Source organism: Chiloscyllium plagiosum, unplaced genomic scaffold, assembly GCF_037043375.1.
Source record: "Chiloscyllium plagiosum isolate Xiang-an unplaced genomic scaffold, Cpla_swu_hap1 HiC_scaffold_2, whole genome shotgun sequence".
Classification (NCBI taxonomy): domain Eukaryota; kingdom Metazoa; phylum Chordata; class Chondrichthyes; order Orectolobiformes; family Hemiscylliidae; genus Chiloscyllium; species Chiloscyllium plagiosum.
Genome location: NW_028270140.1, coordinates 24,761,809 through 24,785,242, shown reverse-complemented (window position 1 = coordinate 24,785,242; position 23,434 = coordinate 24,761,809). Strand labels below are relative to the sequence as shown.

General features: G+C 39.7%; 1 protein-coding gene across 17 annotated transcripts in view; it reads left to right on the top strand.

Annotated features, from left to right (window-relative positions):
• LOC122563699 (adhesion G protein-coupled receptor L3) overlaps positions 1-23,434 on the top strand; it is a 681,177-nt gene that overhangs the window by 210,238 nt on the left and 447,505 nt on the right. For all 17 annotated transcript variants that reach the window (XM_087995292.1, XM_087995289.1, XM_043717974.2 and 14 more), the window contains one exon: positions 15,762-15,923. In XM_087995292.1, the coding sequence (XP_087851418.1) occupies positions 15,794-15,923 (130 nt within the window). In that variant the 5' untranslated portion in view covers positions 15,762-15,793. The remainder of the gene's footprint in view (positions 1-15,761; positions 15,924-23,434) is intronic.

Sequence of the window (23,434 nt, the reverse complement as noted above, 5' to 3'; positions counted from 1 at the left end):
TTGGACTTCCCTACTCTGGGGAAGAGACCTTGACATTTCTTCTTATCTATGCTTGTCATGATTTTATCAACCTCTCTAAGGTCACCCCTCTGCCTCCAGGGAAACAAGTCCCAGCCTGGACTGAAAAAAAGGAGTAGCCTAGTGGAAGCCAAGTTGTTGGTTGGATTCAAAGCTTTCTTGTATTATACAGTGCTTCTGCAGGTATCACATGGATGAGGAACAGCTACAAGTCCGTTAATGTAATGAACATTTCTGAGGTCGTGACAGCAATATTATAAAACAAGACATGTCCACCAAGCCACATAAAGAAATATCGTGACATATGACCAAAGATTTGGTCAGAAACTTCAATTTTTAGGAATGCTTTGAAAGGGGAAATTTAGAAAGAGGAGCATGAAGCAGAGGGGAGGTTATTAAGCGCTCAGGACTAAGCCAACTGAAGGCATGATCGCCACCAGTATTGGAATGATTAAAATGCAGGATAGTCAAGAGGCCAACCTCAGAGGAGTGTAGACAACTCAGAGCATTGTGGGGCTAATGTAGATTAGAGATAGGAAGGATTAACACTTTGGAGGGATCTGAAAACAAGGATGAAAATTTTAAAAGCAATATGTTGCTTGAGTAGGTGCCAGTGTCAGCTAGTGGACACAGGATTGATGGGTGAAGGAGACTTTTTGCGTGAGTTAAGACACAGGCAGCAGAGTCTCGGATTACATCAAGTTTATAAAGGGAGACTGCGGGAGAAAACACAGAGGTGTGTTGGAATTCTTGAGAATAAAGGCAACAAAGAATTGATTGAGGTATTTGCAGCAGGTAAACTGACTCAGGGATGAAATCTTGATGATATTACAAGGGTGGAAACAGGTCGCCTTAGTGACGGTGCTAGTAAATGGTTAGCAGCTCATTCGTTGTTGAATGTTGCAAACCGGCTGGCTTAATCTCAAACTGTTGCCAGGGAGAGAGATGGATTTAGGAATTTGGAATGGAATTCAGAATGGAGACTGAAAACAATGCCTTTGCTCCTTCAGTGTTTATTTGAAAGACGTGTTTGCTAATCCAGTACCAGATGACTAATAAACAGTCTGATAGTTTAGCAATAATGGAGAGTCAAGTGAAATGGTGATTAGGTAGAGTGGGTGTTAGTGGTGTTAATGTACCTGTGAAAACTACTACTATGTTAGCAAATGTTAGCAAATTGCTCAGTAAATTGCAGTTCTTTGATTATCAAAGAGCAATGCTTTGGGAAATCTAATAATGTATTTTTATGATCTGTGAAAATCTGTTGTGGTCTTTATCTTATTTCCAGGATTGTAGGTTTGAAGTATCAGTCCTCAATCTTTCAGGGCCTTACCGCCCATAACAGTCCAATGCTATAATTGCTGACTGATCCATTATTAGCAAGATCATTTCCAAACTACAGGAGTTTCTTCTTCTGTTGGTGTTTTCCTGGGGACTATTTTAGTTCTGAACATTGATATTTTCTGATCATTTGTTCAGAGATGTTATATTCCACCTTTGGCGCAGTTGGGTCTTGAACCAGGCTTCCTGGCCCCGAGGTAGGACACTGCTACAAGGGCATTTCAAAAGTGCATGTTGTACAAGGGATAATGCTGGAAAAGGAATTAAGCTGCACCCACGCTGATGGTGTCAAAAGGACCTTGGGTGGAGAAAAGGCAGAATAGTTTGGAATGTTGTCGAGTCAATCCTTATATTCTCAGATGCCACGTTGACATTTTTGCTTAGACTACCTTTAATGCTTACTTTGACATAATTGCCATCATGCAATTAACTATAGCTCATTTAAGAAAGATCCTCTTCTCATTATGACTCAGTGGGTGGGAGCAAGCTACTCAAACACAAGCTGCAGTAGTTCCTCATTCTAATTGCATACAACATGGTAACAGGCATAGCATCATTGCTTAACACCACAATAAGCTCTACTCCACATTTATAGCCTTATAAAGACTTTATGGCTTTAATAGTACTCGTAGTGACAACCAGCAGCTCTAATTGTCGAGCAGTGAAGCATTCCGCAGAGAAACCTGCAGAAAGATCAAGGAGAGAAACAGCACTTCATAGTAAATCCTTTCACTCAGACCTTGAAAGATGAATTGAAGCAAGTGTGAGTGAGGAGCTAGTCACACCTTGTAATTATAGATTCCATCAGGAAGCAAACATTTGTGGCAACTGTCCCAATTTGATGTTCAGCTCAGAAGCAAACAGGCATCATAGGTCCGAGAAAAGTTTGAAGAGTTCAAATTAATGTTTAAGAAGAGCTGAGAAGGTTAGAAGTTTAAAAAGAAGAACACTTACAACTCTCAAAGCACATTACCTTCATAATGAGCGGCCACGATGGTCCATAGAAGTAATTTAAACTGAAGTCGTAGCGTAAGTAATGTCGTGAAGCTAAACTTAAGATGACAAAGAGACAATTTGAAAACCTGAAGAGAGCAGCCATCTTCCATGAAGAACATTTTGTTGGTGTACAACTATCTGATTCAGTAGGGAAGTATACCACTGCAAAAGAAGGTCAGTAGATTGACCCCACCAGATAATATAATGGACTGACCACCTGACATAACAAGAACTACATCTTCAGTGAAGGACATCCAAATGACTAAAATGTCTTCCCGTGCAAGGACTTGACAGGGTCAAGATTAGAATCAAGGACAACAAGCCAAAGATGAACTAATCTTTCAAGGCAGAAGAAAACGCATTTTGGAAGAATTGGGAAACCTCCTCACTACTTGAATTTATGAAGTTAGAACTGGGACTGGACCCAGGGAGATAGTGAGGAAAGAGATCAATCTGAGACGGGTACAGCTGAGAACAGAAGTGAGTCAAACAGTCAGGGCAGGCAGGGACAAGGTAGGACTAATAAATTAAACTGCATTTATTTCAATGCAAGGGGCCTAACAGGGAAGGCAGATGAACTCAGTGGATGGTTAGGAAAATGGGACTGGGATATCATAGCAATTATGGAAACATGGCTCAGGGATGGGCAGGACTGGCAGATTAATGCTACAGGAAGGATAGAAAGGGAGGCAAGAGAGGAGGGGGAGTGGCATTTTTGATAAGGGATAGCATTACAGCTGTGCTGAGTGAGGATATTCCCGGAAATACACCCAGGGAAGTTATTTGGGTGGAACTGAGAAATAAGAAAGGGATGATCACCTTATTGGGATTGTATTATAGACACCCCAATAGTCAGAGGGAAATTGAGAAACAAACTTGTAAGGAGATCTCAGCTATCTGTAAGAATAATAGGGTGTTATGATAGGGAATTTTAACTTTCCAAACATCGACTGGGACTGCCATAGTGTTAAAGATTTAGATGGAGAGGAATTTGTTAAATGTGTACAAGACAATTTTCTGATTCAGTATGTGGATGTACCTACTAGAGAAGGTGCAAAACTTGACCTACTCTTGGGAAATAAGGCAGGGCAGGTGACTAAGGTGTCACTTTGTTGAACAAATTTATGGATCTAAAAGGGTTAATGTTGGAGACTACATTAAAATCTACCCAATCTGGTGATTTCATAAGGACTTTATATATATTTACTATATGTTGCGGTGAATCATTGTATATGAAATGCTTGAAGTTTGAGAGACATAAATGCCACATGTAAGTTTATTTTCTCCAACACTGATTGGTAGTGGCTGCTAACAGACACACAAAAAAAATTGCAATTATCAGGTGTTTCATTTCTCTTGGGAAGCTAGAAGCGAGATTTTAATTTCCAGGAATCCCTAGAAGTGGGATGTTAATTTTTAAGGTATTAGCTACTACCTTCCACAGTGCAGCACATCCTCAGCACTACAATTGTGTTAATCTCATGCTCAGGTCCTGGAGTCACCTTTGAAGCTCGAACCTTCTGATTTGAGATACATGAAAGGTTCTCACTGAATCGAAATGCATTTAGGTTCACCAGCGTCCATAATTACATGGAAAGTTGTTTTTTGGGTACATTTTCCATACATCTGGCTAAGATTGGAAGTTGACTGTGAGGAAAATTATGATGTAATTTGGTTTGTGTAATTCTCGGTGGAGTAGAGTGAAATTGAGATTTGTCTACTCTTAGACTTAAGTACGTACAGTAGTCAAATATTTCACTACATTGTCAAAGGAGATTTGCAGCTTGGAGAATTGAACTGTATCTACTAGTGTCTGTTTTTGAAATCATATTTTATTCTTGGGGTATGATTAACACCAGAAAGGTATTAGTTATTGCACATCCCTTAATACTGTCAGAGAATACAGATTGCAGAATAGACTGGGCTGACATCCAGGCTAGTCTGTATAAGGCTGACAGATTCTCTTTCCAAAGGGCATGTGTCAATCAATCCTTGTGTGTATAGATGACAATCTGAAACATGTGGTCTGTGGAGTGTTCCCTCCATGTACAGAATGATAGAAAGCCTTGTGAAATTGTTAGGAGTCATAATTTTGAATTAGGAATGCTAATATTTGAAATCAGCTGGAAATTTCAGTCAAGCAAATTATAAATAACAGAAATATTATTGTTGCAAGTATTGGGTAGTGCTGTTGTCTTGAGGAAGTCTTAAGCGAATTAGGCAGAGGGATGGGGCACAGAATAGATGTAAAATAGATAGCAAGGTTCAATAAGGTATGGAGGGAATACTGGGACAGTCTTGCAGTGGAAATGCCCTGGGCAGAGGAGTGCATGACAAGTCCAGAAAACTGACTATCTATTTTGGTAGAAGGAGCTTAAGGTGGATTAAGTTAAAGCATTGATCAGCATATGGGAATATGATATCGTTGCAATCACTGAGACATGATTGAAGTAAGGACAGGACTAACAGCTCAACAATCCAGGGTATAGAAGCTTCAGTCGCAATACAGGGATATAAAAAACAGAGGTGGGGATGTTGCATATTGATATAGAAATTATCACTACAGTAATGAGGGAGGATGTAATGATGCAGTAATAGGGCAATAGGTGACACAATGGTTAGCACTGTTGCCTCACAGTGGTTTTGGTTCTGGCCTTGGGTTACTGTCTGTGTGGAATTTGCACATTATCCTCATATCTGTGAGGATGTTCGTCAGGTGTTTCCTCAGTCCAAAGAAGTGCAAGTTAGTTGGATTGGCTGTGCTAAATTGCCCCATAGTGTCCAGAGTTGTGCAGGCCGGGTGGGTTATCCATGTTAAATGTGGGGTTACGGGGATTGTGTGGGGGGTGGATGCTTTTCAGAGAATTGTTGTAGACTCGATGGGCCAAACGGTCTCTATTTGCATTGCAGGGATTTCATGATTGTATGTCCTAGAAAGGTGTTGAAATGAAGCCATCTGGGTAGAGCCAAAAAGTAAAAAAATGGCAGTTATTTTGTTGGGATTACACAGTCAAAGGGAGATAGAAGAGCAGATATGTAGGCAAATCACAGAATGGCGTGAGAGAAACAGGTTATAGTTGTATGGGATTTCAACTTTGTGAACATTAACTGGGATTGTCTTGGGGTGCAAGGATTAGACGTTGGAATTTTTAAAGTGCATCCAGGAGAGCTTTTAGCACCGTGTGTTGATAGCCCTACTACAGTGCTTAACCTAGTCTCAGGAAATGAAGACGGTCAAGTGGTTGAAGTTTCAGTGGGTGAATATTTTGGGAGATAGTGACCATAACGCTGTAAGTTTCAAAATCATTATGTAAAGGGGTAAGGTTTGTGCAGAATTTAAGTGGTTAAATTGAGGAATTAGTGTTTGAATTTAGACAGACTTTTTTCTCTGTCAATGTATCATACATGCATGGAGTTTGGATGCCGCTGGCATTGCCAGCATTAGTTATTCATCCATGATTTCCCTTGAGAAGGTGATGATTAGCTGACTTTGTAAAACAAAGGAGTTGATCTGGTGGAGTAAGATGATCTCGTGCATCAAAGTAAGATGAGGTAGGAGGGGAATTACAGAATTTTGAAGTAGTGACAGCAAAGGAGCAACATGTAGCTCCAATTGAGAATGATGTATGATTTTGAAAGGGTATTTGCAGAGCATGGTGTTCCAGTGTTTCTGCTGTCTGAGACTGAGTTGGTGAAGGTCATAAGTTTGGAAGAATTCCTGTTGAAGGAACCTTAGTGTGTTGTTGCGGTACATCTGGCATGTGGTGAACTACACAATGATAATGGAGGCTTTGATACATGGGGTGCTTATCAAGTGGGCTGCTTTGTCCTGGACAATGTCAATCTCCTTGACTATGTTTTGAATTCCATCAACCAATTTAATATCTGAAATTGAATCACATGGGGCTACCATGGGCTGAAATGACCTATCATAGACTAAAATGACTTTTAAAATAAAAAAAACACTGCCTTCAAAAGGCCTGTTCCGTCACCTGACCTTAAATGGCAATGTAAATTAGACAACAGACCGCTAAGCTAAAATGATCATTTGGTGTCTGTGGACACTAAAGAGGCTTTTTTTCTCCTATTTTTCTTTTCTACGTTTAGACTGTTAACATAATGGAAGAGAAAAACATTACCTGCAAGTATTAAATTTGTACACCATGAATTCAGACACGGAAATACACCAACAAGCTTGTATTTCAAGCAGCTGGTGGTAGAAGAGAGGAGTTGGATTTTTGACTGCAGGGCTGAAAAGCTGAGAGGTCTCCCCCTCTCTCTCTCTCACTCTCTCAAAGTCACATTATGGATGCAAATTATAAAGCTGGAAAAGTCAAAAATTAACTGCAACATTTATAACTGTTCATATTCGAAGGCACCAACTAAACCATAATCTCCGGGTAAAATCTTGCATTTCAAGGACATTCTGAGGACTTTAAGCTGTCTGTTCCTTTTTAACTTTGTACGTGTTTGTGTCCACGTGATTTCACAGAGCACATGTACTTGATATCAGGTCTCAATTACTTCTCTCAGGGCTGACAAGTAATAAAATTGTTCTGTTCTTCCCTCAGGAAGACCTTATATTTAGCTTTGTGCATTTACATTTGTTCACTGTATTTTACTTGGAGTGATTTGATCTCTTGTGCTAAGAATAATCTAAATCTAGTTTTGTAGCCAAACTTTGAGGTTGAGAAGAGAGAAGCTGATACAATCGTTGTAGCAGTGGTCATTGCTTGGCTGTTTTGTGAGAGAAATAGAATATAAAGAGATACACCAGTATGATGCATATATAATGTCTGAATATATCATTGAGACCAGGGAGCATATTATTCAGCAGCTGGGAATGCTTGATACTGGATACCCATGTGAACATGTGTTCGATTTTTGCACTTTGTTTCCCTTGAGTACAAAATTAAATCCTTAAAGTAGGAGGGTTGCATATTTACTCTCTTTCGCAGTGTCGTTTTTTTTTTGCCACCAGCACTATTGATACTGTTTCAACCGCTTAAGGCTTTTTTTTGTAATGAAGGACTGACTGCTGTCTTTTAATTAATCATTTAAAACCACTGTGACAGCAGTGAGCAAATAAAAACAAATTGGTCTTCACTGTGGCTTTTTGAGCATTGAGCAGTGGAGGTGATTTCAATATTTTCAATAATATTTGCATAGTCATTGTGTTTAAATTTTTCTGATTGGTTGCACAGGCAAATTAAAAGTTCCAGTTTCTTAAGGGCTTTCTGGTCTTGAGGGTTAATCTGAAATGACCCTGTGAAATTATGTTAAGTAATGAGCAATGAAGGACCGTGATATTTTTTATTTTGCTAGTGCATTGTCAGCTGTCTAAAAGACAGCAATTCTACAGTTTATTTGCTTTCTTCGCTAACAATAAATATGCACAATTGACTGAAAAAAAAACATAATTATACATTTGTTCTTAAAGGTTGGCTGTGATTTTGGTATGAGAATGATAGGTTTTGCTCAATTATATTACTCTGATTTAGTCAAGCCACAAAAAAAAATTTGGGAAAGTAGATTACTGGTTTGTAAATAAACAGCTGACACCCAATCACAAAATTATCTGGATCACAAAATTATCTGTTCCCCCTTCATTTATTTTAATAAGCTCAGTTTGAAAGGGACAACACCAGGATCTGACTTGGTACTGAAAGAGCTTGGTTAAAACATGAGGTAAAGGTGAATGGTAAATTCCGTCAACAAATCTGCTTTGTTGATTTGTTCTTACTTGCTCATCTGGTGTTTAACACCTCTTGACTACCATCACAGCTGTATTTTGAACCTCCTGCTGTTTCCAACTCTGGAGCCTTTTTCTGAAAGAGTACTTCAGAAGTTGATCATTCTTTGAGTAAATGGTTTTCCTTTTTTCCAAAATCTGCTTCTTTAAACACTTTTTCAACCATTTAAATCTGCTTTCCAGCCTCAGTTACTTGCATGTTTTAAGATTATGACTTATTTTGTTTTGGATCCTACCTCAACGTTCACTTTGTCTGCAGTGTTTTAACAGCTCTATTCTTGTCTCATAGTTGGTCATTGTACACTTAAGATATATTTACTTTGATGTTCTTGCACCCTATCCAATGTATAAATGCATGTTTTGAATCTTAGTGATGAAACGATGTGGTATTTGGAGTGAAATCTGTCCATTGTATTATAGAGTCTTAGCATAATTTCTGATTACTTGGGATACAGTTTATACCTCATTAGTGTTTGGTGGTGTTGGGGTTGGGATGGGGTGGGGGGAAGGGGGATATGGGGAGGACATGGATGTTGGTTGAAGTGATTATTTATCAGGAGGTGTGGGGTTCCTGAGGATTCCTCTGCTTTTCTATCCCTGCCCTGATTATGTTCCGTGATGGGAATGGATGGCTAGTTGAGTCCCTCAAATGCTCACAGAAGGGCCTCATTACATTAGCATTGATAGTCATCCAGCAGTAGGCAATGGAAGTGCCATGCAACAGACACAAAATGCCACCCCTGTTCCATTTTTTGCAGATGGATGGGGGAGCCATTGCGTGGCATTGTGTGGAAGTCTGAGGGAGGAGGTTAGCTGCAAGGGCAGAGGGGGTGATCTCAGATCGTCTTCCCCATGCCTTCCTGGTGCTCATCTCTTAACCCAGGGCCAAGTGCCTTTGGACCCATTCAAGAGGAGAATGAAAATAACCTGATGCCAAAATCTCCAGCCCACCCGCCATAAATAAATACAGAATTGAGGAGCAGTTAAGCATGTTAAAAGCTCAGTTGATCCTGATAATTCACTGAAGAAGGGCTTATGCCCGAAACGTCGATTCTCCTGTTCCCTGGATGCTGCCTGACCTGCTGCGCTTTTCCAGCAACACATTTCCAGCTCTGATCTCCAGCATCTGCAGACCTCACTTTCTCCTGATAATTCACTGTCAGTTGTATATTTTGTGTGTGTGGTTTGCTGGGAATGGGTGTCTGAATTGTTTTTAAATGGTGATTGAAATAATGGGAAGGAAGAGGTTTCTATCTTTGGAGGGTTTCTCTTGCCACCAAGTCAAAATCACTGAGAAAATAGCACCTTCACCAGCATGTTCTTTAAAACACACCCCCTACCCCTCATGACCTCTCCCTGAGTTGCAAAAGGAATGTATCCTCATTGCTACTGACTTGCTTCACTTTGGACCTCCCTTATGGGCATGCCTACAGTCCAGTCAGAGCTCACTATGGAACTCTAATGTTTCTGCGAATGTTGGAGATACTAGCCAATCAGATTGATTTGTATTTCCTGTCAGTGAGGGGCAGAATCCCACACATTCTAGGAGCTCATCTAGTTAATCTTCTCTGTACCAGCTCTAATGCAATAAGTATCATGCCTTTAAAACAATAGCTTCAGTTTTTTATTCTAAAGACTAAAGTGAATAACCTCCCTCTTGCCCATATTATATTCTATCAGCATTCTATCAACCACCTTGTCACATGGTCACTTTCTGTTTGTATCTCTGTGCAGTCTGTGTCCTTCTCACAGCTTATATTCTCACCTAGCTTTCTCAGCAAGCTTGGATACATTACTCTCTGCCTGTTCATTTCAGGAATCAGTATATGTTGTAAATTCCCTCCCTAATGGCCTTGTGGGCCTACCTCCAGCACATTGACTACAATGGCTCAAGAAGACAGCTCAGCACCACCTTCTCAAGGGCAATAGTGTTGGGCAATAAATACCGGCCAGCCAGTGATGCCCAGTGTCATGAATTTTTTTTTAAAAGAGCTTGGTAAGCTCAGTTGGCTAGTTTACAATGCAGAATGATGTCAACAGCATGCATTCGATTCCTGTACAGGCTGAGGTAACCTCTCCTTCTCAACCTCTCCCCTTACCTGAGGCAAAGTGACCCTCAGGGTAAACCACCACCAGTCACCTCTCTCTAATGAGAGAGCAGCCTAGGGTTTGGTAGGTCTCTTGCAACATTACCTTTTCCTCTATTGTAAATCGATGAGGAGGCCCCAGCAATCATTCCTGCAATGCTCGACTAATTACAGCCTGCTAACTTGAAGTTGCCCATTTATTCACACTCTTTGATGCTTGTCCACTAATTAATTCTTTCATTATGTTAATCCAACTCCATAAACTCTTTTCTTGCATATTTAACATGTTGTGAAGCCATGTTAAATGCCATTTAGAGATCCAAGTATTAGTACATTTACTGATTGCTTTTTATCAACCCAATTAAGTGCAAGTTCAGAGAATTTCCAATAAATTTTCCAAATTATATTTCTCTATTATAAAACCATATTGACTTTGCCCTATCGTAGTAGTGTATTAGTAGAAGCGTCTCCACTTTTTGAAGCAATACAAATAGTCATATAGCCCCATTAAAGACTTGGTTTCCCCTCTTCCTTCCTTCCCTGTATGATTGATTAGGATTATGGACAAGTCTGGAATACTGTGGTGAGTGTGTGCAGTCATTATCCCAGAACTGGTTGGCATTTGAAAGTAGAACATGGATCTAGGACCAAATGCTGGATGTAGGCATTTTGAGGTTGGATTGCATTTGCCTCAGTGAATTGCCTGAGTGCATCTGGTAGTGTTATAGAACTTTTGGTTTGTTTAAAGTTCTCTGTACACTGTACTGTGGAGATATTAACCTTGGCTGAGTGGTAGAACTCCCATCTGTTACTTAGAAATGAGAGAGTTTAAAACCTACTCCAGTAACTTGAATACATAAGTTGCTAGAGACTGAGGTGCATCTATGATGGTGTTCATGTTCCAGGCTTCCAAAACACTCAGGAAATTGTCGTGCAATTGGGTACGACCACAATGTATATTATTCTATATTTCTTAAGTGTATTTCATCCCTTAGACACTTCTTAAAAAGTTCTGGTTATAGCTCAACAGTCCACAGTCCAGTTGATGGCATTCACCACAATATTGGACTTTTGTTAATTTTTTTGTTGTTGCGATCACTTGGCTCTTGCATGATTTTTCTGTCCAGAAGAACCAAAGTAAGTGTGGATCTTCATTTCTACGGACTGGGGCATATGTATGCATATGTAATTAAAATAAATTTTGACATTATGATGAAATAGAATTCGAGGAAAATGCAAAATCATGGAATAAATTTTGCTTTGTGAGTGTAATCACACATTTAAAATTTAAGAAAGTAAAACTAAATCTTTGCTCATATTTTATTTAATTTTGAATTTGTATTCATTCAAATGGTTGAATTCTGATTCTTAAGTATGTCTGCTTGGGTTTCCTCTGAGTGCTCCGGTTTCCTCCCACAGTCCAAAGCTGTGCAGGTTAGGTGAATTGGCCTTGCTAAATTGCCCGTAGAGTTAGTTGCACTAGTCAGGGGTGAATGTAGGGGAGTGGGTCTGGGTGGGTTGCTCTTTGGAGGGTCGGTGTGGACTTGTTGGGCCGAAGGGGCTGTTTCCACACTGTAGGGAATCTAAATAAAATAAAAAGTGCCCTTTTTATTCTGTGCATGGTTTTAGGCAACAAAGTGTCTGGACAGGCCATTGTTGACCTTGAGGGTTTGTTTACTCTTGAGACTTCCAAGCTAGTTGAATTATAAATCCCATTGAAAATAAATAGAAAAATAAATTAAATCTGTAACTGGTGGCACTACTTCTACCTGGTCTTATTGTCATCTATTCAATGGAAGACACAATATTGCTTAAAATGGCTAGTCTTACTCTTCCCACACCATTCTCTATGATGTCTCTCAAGGGACTACCCTCTGTGTCCTCATAATTCTCATTGATAAGCTGAACCTGAACAATGTCATCCAAAAGCAATGTTAGATTTCATATGTGCACTGATGATACCTGCTATTGCTTCTCCTTTCCCAACTCCATCATTGTTTCTAAATCATTAAACTGTTTCTCCAATATCCAGTGTGAAATGAGCAAAAACGTCTGCCAATCAGGTGTTGGGAAGGCTGTTTTCAGTCCTTGTTCCAAGCTCCCATTCTTTTGCTACGAATTTCATTCTTCTTCCTGTAAACTGAGAGTAAACCACACTGCTCACTGTCCTGATGTCTGTATTAATTTCAAAATGTCTGCATATTTGTATGTGTATTTCCACTTCCATAATTTCATTTAACTTCACCTCTATCTTGGGTCAACTTTTGCTGAAACCCTTATTCCTTCCACTTTTACTTTGACACTAGAGTTGTTCAATAGGATTTTGATGCTTGATGATCAGGTCATTATATTCACCACTATCCACAGCACTAAAGCTGAAAAGTAATGCAGTGCACTCTGACAACTATCAAAAGATAATTTTAGCAGCATCACCCAATAATCACATAGCATCTTGTTGAGGAGTAACAACAGAATTTTTGTTTTCCTGAAATGGTGGCCTCTTTACCATATACCTTAATACAATGAGGCCACATTTCCTTTAATCTTGAAGATTTTTTCCCCTGCAGGATTTTCCACTTTAAATGTTGCTATGGATTGCTAAACTGAATAGATCACCACAATTATGAAGAATGTTTTTTCCACCAGAGCAGTGACTGATCTGCCACATGGTGCTGGTTCTGCACGTGGTGAGCGGTAAACATGTTGCATGACATTGTTTTAGACTTGACTATTACAGTGCCTGTGCTCAGTGTGTTGGTCCCTGGTCAAACAACAGCTTGATTTATCCCTGCTTTCAAATCTGACTGCGCCCTCATATCTTTTTCTCTCTCTCTCTCTCTCTCTCTCTCTCTCTCTCTCTCACCAGCCTCACTATCTGCTGGGATATTGCCATTCCTTTCATTTTAACCTCTTAAGCAAACCTGATTTTAATTGTTCCACGTTGGGGGCATTTGAGGGAATGGGCAGAGTCCCAAGCCCTGGAAATCCCTCTTTGAACGTCCTGAACATGTATTCCTTTTATAACACACCCTTGAAATCCACCTGTTCCTCTCAGCTTTTGGACATCAGCCTTTATACTTTATTTCATGTCGAGCACCTTGTGAGGTTTTGTTACAGTAATATGTTGTATAAAAACAATTTTTAAAAAATGGCCTTTAATTCTCAATACTGTAGCAAAGTGAGTGATCGAAGCCAATTTTGCTTTTCTAATTTGTCAGGTTTGATATGGTGAATATATTTGTATTTCACATCTTGTCAGTACTGATCTGACCCACTTGGTCATTGATGCAGACGGGACCTGCCATTGGCTCCGCTGCTTCCAAGATTCCTGATTTTTGTCGTTACGATTATTGAGGCATTACCAAAATATTTGACCATGAAATTTTGACTTGAGGTTTGATTGGAAGAATGTAATAACCTAATTCATGGTGTACGTTATTGATAGTGTAGTTCCAGGAAATTCCAGATCTTAGTTTCCTGACCTCTATTACCATATCTTGGGGAAGTTGGGCGGAGTGCTGCATAGTCAGGGAGGCCACTTTTGGATAGAGTGGCAGTGATCACATGAGCAGTGGGGAAGGTTGTTTTAAATGCAATTGAATTCGCATCTTTGAATTAATTGGCTAAATCTGCAAAACAAAATTATTGCTTTTTTTTGTGTGAACATTTACGATGTTCCTTAAATAGTTCTAAATGTTTTGCGTGTGATGGAACTCCGAAAGCAAAACTTCAAGCAACTGACTCTCAACAAAAGGCAAAAAGAAACTCTATTATTGAGGTTTATGATTTACAAAACACTAAGAAAGGTGTTTTCTCTTTGTTTAACTCTATCCCACAGAAAATAGCTTCTGGTCTGAGTGGATTGCAGTGACGCTGCTGATGGTAGCAATGTAGCCTGAAAGGTCAATGTTCAAAAAAGCCTTGACATAAATTGATGTGATTTATATTGTGGCTTAGAAATACAGCCTCTGTGGGTCAATTGTAACTTTTAATTTGCTCATATTGGCCAGGCTGCTAGCAGAGTGATATATGGAAGGTTTAGTGTTGAACGACTTGCAATATTGTTTTTACTCAGGAATTGGTTTGTTAGAGATGCAAGGCCAGCTTATTTATTTTGAGTCAAGGAGAGAGTTGAAGCATTGTAGAACCTTTAATACAAGAGAAGGAAGCCAATTAGTATCCCACGTTGAAGAGCCTGTGTTGGCACTTTGCTAGAACTATATAAATTAGGCCTTCACTCCAGCTGTTTTCCATATAACCCGACAAATTAGTTATTTTTAATCTGTTTCTTTGACCCTTTATAAGTCCTTTGGTAATATAATGTTGTAGTGACAGTATTTTGACATTATCACAATGAATTAGTAATAGGTTTTTATGTCATTAGGATAATTACAATTTATTATACCTTCTGGACCAGATCACAACATCTAATTGGTTGAAGTGCTATCCTTTGCTGAGAATAGTGAGACATATTGACAGAGCTAGACTGTTACCTACTTATGATCAAATTCTTGACCTGATCAAAATGTTGTTCCTTGAAATGTTTTGAATTTAATTATAATTGAATTACATAATTGAAAGATTTTTGTGTTACCCACATTTAGTTTTCAGACCAGTTCATAAATATTTCAGGGTTAGTTCCTGATGTTCTGAATTTGTTCCATTTTAAATCTATGGGGCCGATTTGGAAACATCGGAGGAGTTGCACCATGTGTGGTTTTAGCAAAGTTATGGTTGTGAATGAGTCACAGACTTCCTTTAACACCGAGGAATGGATCAATATCAAGATTGGGGAATTTTAACCTTCTTTGGTTAGTTTTGTTTTTTTTTGAGAAATAAAATCACCAAATGACAGCAGAAAGATCAAGAAGCTTGAAAGTTTTTTTTCGTCTTGGGTTCCAACAAGTTATATGTTGAACACAGCATGAGTGGTCAGCTAAGAAATAGCCTCCTGTGAGAAAGGGCTTTGTTTGACAGGACGATTGGTCAATGCCTGCAAGGGATTAGTGTCAACAGGTAGTCTTTCTCGGATCTAAGCTAACAAAAATGACAAGAATGTTTTCAGAAACCTATCAGAATAATTTTTGAATGAGAGAATGTCTCCGATGCAGCAAAGAGTTTGTAGGCAACTAGTTTTTGATGTTGCAGATTAATTAGAAATAATGTTCATGCTATAAATCAGTTCAAGAAGTGGACAACTCACATTTATATATTTGTTTCTTTTTTTTGAGGAGAGTTGGAGGAATGAGAAGTAACTTGTACTTACTAACTGTGAGATCAAGCAGCTTAACAATTTGTAGCCACTGTTCACAATCCACCTCTGTAGAGATTGGAGAAGCATATGAGCTCATGTGTTAAAGATATGACATGCAGTTCCTTATAATAATGATTCCTACTTTTGGACAGTCAAACAAAGAAGTAGAAATGAGAGGCTTTTTTGGCATTTTTCACATGACATCTATGCAACAACTACTATTTTTACTTTTATAAAATTTCGCTTCAATTTGATTCAATTTAGTCTTGTCATTTTCTTTTAATAATTAAGTTATGTTCTTTCACTCTTGCAGGCAGCTGATACAAAGCCCAAGGTACCGGAGGAATGTCCAGTGGGAGCAGTTCCTGTGCCTCACCTGAAAACACTTGCTACACTTTTACTACTGGACTTTGTACAATGACCATGTGGACCCAGTGTTTCCTGACTATACTCATTGGTACAGCCACTGTAACTGGTAAGTTATTAAGTTAAAAATACAATATAACAATTTGGAGCTGAAGTAGAAAATTATGTTGTGGTTATTTATAAGTGAAAGAGAAAATCATGTTGACTGTGATTTGACAAAGTAAGAATGGCCAATTGCTTCAACTTATTTGGTTACTTAGGTTCGTCACTCCATTAATCTGCATCTAGTTTTGTTAGATGATCCTGGCTTTGGATGGAGCTATGTTAAGAATTATCCTATCCAAATGTGCAATTCCTTGAATTTCAAATAGAGCAAACCATAAAAAGCAAAGTTAAACACAAATAGAATCCCAGTATCTGAATTTTGTGGGTGAGATTGTTGTGCTGTTTGCCCTGATTGTCACTGCTGGCACCATACAGTAACTGCTCCCTCAGATATGCTATTGTTTAGGGTAAGGGTTGTTTGACATAGTGCACTGCTACTAATCCTCCTTTGTCTCTATTGTATCTTGGGCATATCGAATGATCAGTGATTGATGGCAGAACATTGAGTCTTAGCAGTAGAGGTATTTGTTTTAGTTAACACGGTGGTTTACTCCATGGTAGCCTGACAATTTAGGCATAATTACTAGGACTCTTGTGAGCTGTATCGGAAACCTGTGCTCCCTATGAGGCTAGTGTAGAACTTCAAACTCTACCCAAAGATTGTGCGATATCTTCAGTGTGAATGGAGTTCAGAACAACTCAATTTAAGTTTTTCAGAACCACTACTTTACACAATAGTTGCCAGTGTTCAAGGACCCCTTCTAGACCACAGATCATTGTTTGCACGTTGCTACCGTCAACTATGCATAATCGCCTAATAAAAAATAGTAGGGCTTTAGGTGAGAAGTGTTTGATGCAGGCAGTACTGGCTGAAGTCTACTGACCAGAAAGTGTTAGGCGTTCTCTTCCAGTCTGTGCTCAGTTAGCTAGCCTCAACAGAATGAGATTAGGAGTGCTACAGTTGCTGATTTGTTTGAGGAATATGATGTATATCTGGAAGGGGTGTGGTTATTTTTTTATCATTCATTCTGGAGATGTGTGCTTTCCTGACTGGGCCAGCATATTGTCAATCTTAGTTGCCCTTGAAAAGTTCAAGGTGATCTTCCTTCTTGAATCATCGCAGTCCCTTTGGTGTAGGTGCAAAGCTGATATGGTAGGAGTTTCAGGAATTTGACCAAGTAACAGTGAAGGAAGTGTGATACATTTCTAAGAGTATAGAACATAAGAACTAGGAGCAGGAGTAGGCCATCTGGCTCTTCGAGCCTGCTCCGCCATTCAATTACATCATGACTGATCTTCTTAATCGCCTTAGCTCCACTTACCCACTCTCTCACCATAACCCTGAATTCCTTTACTGTTCAAATAATTGTCTATCTTAGCTTGAAAAAACCTTTCAATGAAAAAGCCTCAACTACTTTATTGAGTAGGGAATTCTGCAAGTTCACATCACTGGGTGAACAAGCTCCTCCTCAATTCAGTCCTAAGTCTGCTACGCCTAATTTTGAGTCTGTGCTCTCTGGTTCTAGTTTCTAGGTCAGAATGGTAAATCATGTTTCATCACACAGATTGTCACTCACGGAGGAAGATTACAGATTGTCTAGGGACTGCTCTGTGAACCAGATACAAATCAGGAACTTTTTCTCCTGTGTTGCATAATTTAGTCAGTCGATAAACTAAGTGATGTAATGGGAGAGCTTCTCTTTAACCATTGTTTAAAGCCCCTCCAGTTGTTCCTTAAAGTTTGCTAGGACGAAGCAGGTTTTTTTTGTAACTTGCAAAGCCAGCCTTCTAGAGTTGAACATCCAAACCATGTCAGCCTTGCCATATGCTCTTAATGTTTTGAATGTAGAATTTGGTATCTTATTGTTCTGGTTCTAATAATGCCGGAGGAAACATCACAGAAGCGTTTCACAGGAGGCTCCCAATCACTGAGGATGTCACCTAGACGGGGGACGAAACGTCTGCAACACAAATTCCCAGCTTGGCGAACAGAACCACAACAATGAGCACCCGAGCTACAAATCTTCTCACAAACTTTGGTACCCTATATTTGGGCATTCACAGCAGCTCTTCACTGGGGCATAATTACATGGATGAACAAAAACAGTAAGTGGTATAACTGGTGAATCACAGAGTTTACAATAAGGCAGCACATGCAGACATGATTGAAGAGTCCCTTTGATACCAATGGGATTAAAGCAGAAGACCCTTAATACAATACTTTATTTAGATTAGAGGTTGATGGGTTTTGCTTTTATTTGCATTCCTGGAGAGAGATCTCATGCTACTTACACTTCATTAAATAAGAAACTGCTCAGTTGCAGTATTTTGCATGCTGCAGGTACCTAACTACAGGTCATTTTCAAGAATTGTTTTCTATATATAATAACTTGTATCATATCTGGGTGCATAATGAGGATAGTTGACACTGACTTCAGAGGAAACTAGGTACTTGTTAGATAAGATTTAATGCGGAAAAATGCATATTGGTTGAAATTTGGACAAATAAATAGTGAGTGAGGACTGCAGATGCTGGAGATCAGAGCTGAAAAATGTGTTGCTGGAAAAGCGCAGCAGGTATGGCAGCATCCCAGGAGCAGGAGAATCGACGTTTCGGGCATAAGCCCTGAAGAAACGTTGATTCTCCTGCTCCTGGGATGCTGCCTGACCTGCGCTTTTCCAGCAACACATTTTTCAGCAAATAGAGTGGCCATCATAGCTACATGGCAAATCCTTAAAATGGTTGGAGCAGCAGAGAGACTCCAGAGTTCAGATATGCAAATCGTTAGAAGTGGGAGGACACATTAATAAAGCTTGGAAGAAATTGCAATTGGCTGAGTGTTGTAAGTGTACTTGAAGAGTGCAAAACCAAAACATAACGCAAACTAGACAAGTGTATGAGATTATTCTCAGTGTATGTTTCCTGTATTTGAAGAAAATCTCAAGACTGGAAGGAGTGTAGATGGGATTCACCAGCATGAAACCATGGATAACTGAGTGCTGAGCAGAGATTTTTGCCAGTTGGTGTTCTTTCCATTAGAGCAAGGGAGGTCGAGGAAGCGTGATCAAAAATTTCAAAATTATTCATATTTGCCACTGATTACTGCATTATTAACCATACAGTTTAAGAGTATCATGATCAGATTAAATCGAGAATTGCGCAGGAATATTTTTATGCAAAGGTTAATAGAATATGGAATGTCCCAACAGAAACAGTGAATGGTATAGAATCCCCAAAACATTTAAGTGGAAATAGGTGAATATCATAAGCTGTGGGGAGAAGAATAGAGTTATTATACCAAGTAGGAATGCTACAGGATTGAAAAACATCTTCCTTCTCTATTGTAAGCAATCTGTGATTTTATGTGACAATGAATCCAGCATCATTTAATCTTAATCTAATAGAGCTGTCATTGTGGTGCAAATGTGCTGTGGTGGCAGTTTGAACAATTTTTTTTTGGAGCAGGTAATTCAAGGAATGGAACTTACCTGATAAACCCTTGCTGATCCCAAAACAGAAGAATTGCAAGTCGCTGATAATATCAGTTTGTTAATTGGCAGCTGAATCAATGAGATGCAACATACTGTTGAGGGGATATGAACCTCCCTTCTCTTAAATTCCAGTCGACAATAGCAACATATATTTCGCACGCAGTGTTTGAGAATGCAAAAGCTGATTGGCTGAGCGTTGCCACGATTAAGCCCCATTAAAGTTCCTCACATCAGATGCCCTGAAGCATGATTGGTTGGCAGACAATCACTGTCTGCTGTGTGGATAGCAGTGCTTGTCCTTATGTTTCAACTACAGTTAGCATATTTTATTGGTTTGATTGATCTGAATACTGCAAAACACCAGAAAAACAAAGTAACTAAATCTGTGCCTCGGTAGTAACAATAAAATCTACTGTGGTGTCCCAAGCAATTGAGGGCCGTGAGCCCATTTGAAGGACACAACCAGCAATTTATCTAATTTCTTTTCTGATCAGCCTGTCTGTACTCATGTTACTACTTCACTATGGGAACTTGAGATCTGGATAGCAGCAAGGTTACAAAACAGCAGGATGATAAATGAAATCCGGAGAGAAAGAACGGAATAAATTGTTTACTTTTCATTGGCACTTGATTACAGAGGAGTATAAAGTCCATCAGTGAAGTGTGTATTCAATGTCATAAAATCTTTGACTTTTTATTGATCCTGCTGGACTGCTTTTAGATTTGTCAGGCACTTTGCTAAATAAAATTTGTATTTTGGTCTCAGTGGAGAATTTTAGAATCAGTTCAATTGTTGAAAAGTGAAAGGCATCAAAAGGCCTCCTGAAAATACCAAAATGATGGTAGTGCGTTGTTTTCGAAGCAGTCCAACTAATGTAGCAATTACAACAATTACAATGATCTGTTCACATTGCTGACTTCTTTTTCTATGAATACATTTTTAGATTAGATTAGATTCCCTACAGTGTGGAATCAAGCCCTTCGGCCCAACAAGTCCACACCGACCCTCCGAAGAGTAACCCACCTCGACCCATTTCCCTCTGACTAATGCACCTAACACTATGGGCGATTTAGCACGGCCAGTTCACCTGACCTACACATTTTTGGACTTCATGCGATTATTTTCTTTGTGTTTTGTAACTAACTAGCTTACCTTGAACATACACTGTCCCCTTTGCCCACACAAACGTCACAAGGGTGGCTTTACCTAATTTCATCGAGCACAGAAATTACTTCGAGTTATTTTTCTGATGTCATCTAGCAATTTTTAAAAATTAATCTGTGGGTTGTGGTCAGTTAAGAATCAACCACATTGCTGTAGGTCTGGAGTCACATGTAGGCCACAGCAGGTAATGTTGATTAGATTGTTGTGGAAGCAACCACTTTATTTATTTATTTTTAAATGGCCTTGTTGACTTAGGAAGTTCTTCTGGCTGTTGAAAAGAATGTTTTGCTGTAGTTAGAATGGTAACTCGAGAAAAGAGCATTTGTTTTTGTTTTCATGAAGATTGGTAAATCTCTCATTACATGTATTTGTTGCTGTAGTCTTGCATAGTGATCACCTTCTGGTTCCCATGTTAAAACAATGAGATTTTGAAGTTTTGGACTCAATATGTTACATGCTGACAATCCAAATTAGAGGCTGAATCAAAATGTCGTAGGTCATTTAAGGTAGATATGGTACATCCATATAGCATAGATCTCTACGGACCACAGAAAATTTCCTATTTAATGTCTATTTTCTAAATTGTAGCAACTGTAAATAATCCAGTTGTGATACCGTTTCCCTGTTTAGCATTTTTAGATGAGAAAGGGTAATACTCTCCAAATTGATGATTTTTCACCTTTGTTAAAATCTGCACAGGGTCTATGCACAATGTTTAGATCAGAGTGGTGCTGGAAAAGGACAGCAGGTCAGGTAGCATCCGAGGAACAGGAATATCGATGTTTTGGAGGGCTTTTGCCCGAAACATCGATTTTCCTGCTCCTCGGATGCTGCCTGACCTGTGCTTTTCCAGCACCACTCTGATCTAAACTCTGGTTTCCAGCCTCTGCAGTCCTCACTTTTGCCTATGTACAATGTATTCAAAGATGTTTTAGTCAAAGTCACCTTCAGCAGATAATTCTGTTTTCTGGCACTGCTTGTGGACCAGGATGAGAGGCAATGTCACCCCCACCCTATCCCCATCATAACCATCTTTATCACCACCAACACGATCATCATCACAAAACAAGACTTCCATTTTGGTTGCTGTGTCTCTCCTCCTCACCCTGTTTGCTCAGTCCCAAATTCCAGTTTCCACTCTGTTGCAAATCCATTGGGGATGCAGTTTCCTGCTGCTGGCTTTTCTCCCCTGTCTGCATGCCTTTCAAACAGGCTGGAAGTAATTGGAAAACAGAAGATCATCATTATAATGAGATCCTGCTGTTTAGATTTAGCAGAACCTCTTTAACACTAACTCCTTGGGTTTTCCGAGCACTACTTTGTTTATATCTGGGCTAATATGCTTAATCAAAGAGTAATGCAAGTATCAGCAAAATATTTCACTGGAAATTGTTTAAAGAACCAGCATAATGTGGAGGGAAAAAGCTTTGTGCTGACTGCCTTCGACAGGGATCCCCATGGAGACTGGTGGTTAGCAAGATTAGATCTCATGGAATACAAGGAGTACTAGCCATTTGGATACAGAACTGGCTCAAAGGTAGAAGACAGAGGGTGGTGGTGAAGGGAGACTGGAGGCCTGTGACCAGTGGAGTGCCACAAAGATCGGTGCTGGTTCCTCAACTTTTTACATTATACTTTTACTATTAATAATTTGAACAAAGGAGGTACAGTTATTACACCAAAACTGGAGGTGTTGTGGACAGTGAAGAAGGTTACCTCTGAGTATAACGGGATCTTGATCAGATGGGCCAATGGGCTGAAGGGTGGCAGGTGAAGTTTAATTTATTTAACTGTGAGGTGCTGCATTTTGGAAAGGCAAATCAGAGCAGGACTTATACACTTAATGGTAAGGTCCTGGGGAGTGCTGCTGAACAAAGAGACCTTGGAGTGCAGGTTCATAGCTCCTTGAAAGTGAAGAAGGTGTTTGGTATGCTTTCATTTATTGGTCAGAATATTGAATACAGGAGTTGGAAGGTCATGTTGCGGCGGTACAGGACATCGGTTAGGCCACTGTTGGAATATTGCGTGCAGTTCTGGTCTCCTTCCTATCGGAAAGCTGTTGTGAAACTTGAAAGGGTTTAGAAAAGATTTACAAGGATGTTGCCAGGGTTGGAGGATTTGAGCTACAGGGAGAGGCTGAACAGGCTAGGGCAGTTTTCCCTGGAGTGTCGGAGGTTGAGGGGTGACCTTGTAGGGGTTTACAAAATCATGAAGGACAAAGTCTTTTCCCTGGGGTCGGGGAGTCCAGAACTAGAGGGCATAGGTTTAGGGTGAGAGGGGAAAGATATAAAAGAGACCAACGGGGCAACTTTTTCACACAGAGGGTCGTACGTCATGGAATGAGCTGCCAGAGGAAGTGGTGGAGGCTGGTACAATTGCAACTTTTAAAAGGTATTTGGATGGGTATATGAACTTACTTTCTCCTAGAAGATTTTAACCTACTGCGAATCCTCTCCTTGGATGCTGCCTGACCTGCTGTGCTTTTCCAGCAACACATTTTCAGCTCTGATCTCCAGCATCTGCAGTCCTCACTTTCTCCTGGGTATATGAATAGGAAGGGTTTGGAGGGATATGGGCCGGGTGCTGGCAGGTGAGACTAGATTGGGTTGGGATTTCTGGTCAGCAAGGATGAGTTTGATCGAAGGGTCTGTTTCCATGCTGTACATCTCTATGACTCTAAAAGGCATCTGGATAGGTATATGAATAGGAAAGGTTTAAAGGGATATGGGCCAAGTGCTGGCAAATGGGACTAGATTAATTTAGGATATCTTGTCAGCATGGATGAGTTGGACTGAAGGGTCTGTTTCCATGCTATACATCTCTGTGACTCACTTTTTTGAATTCACTGTTTGGACTGG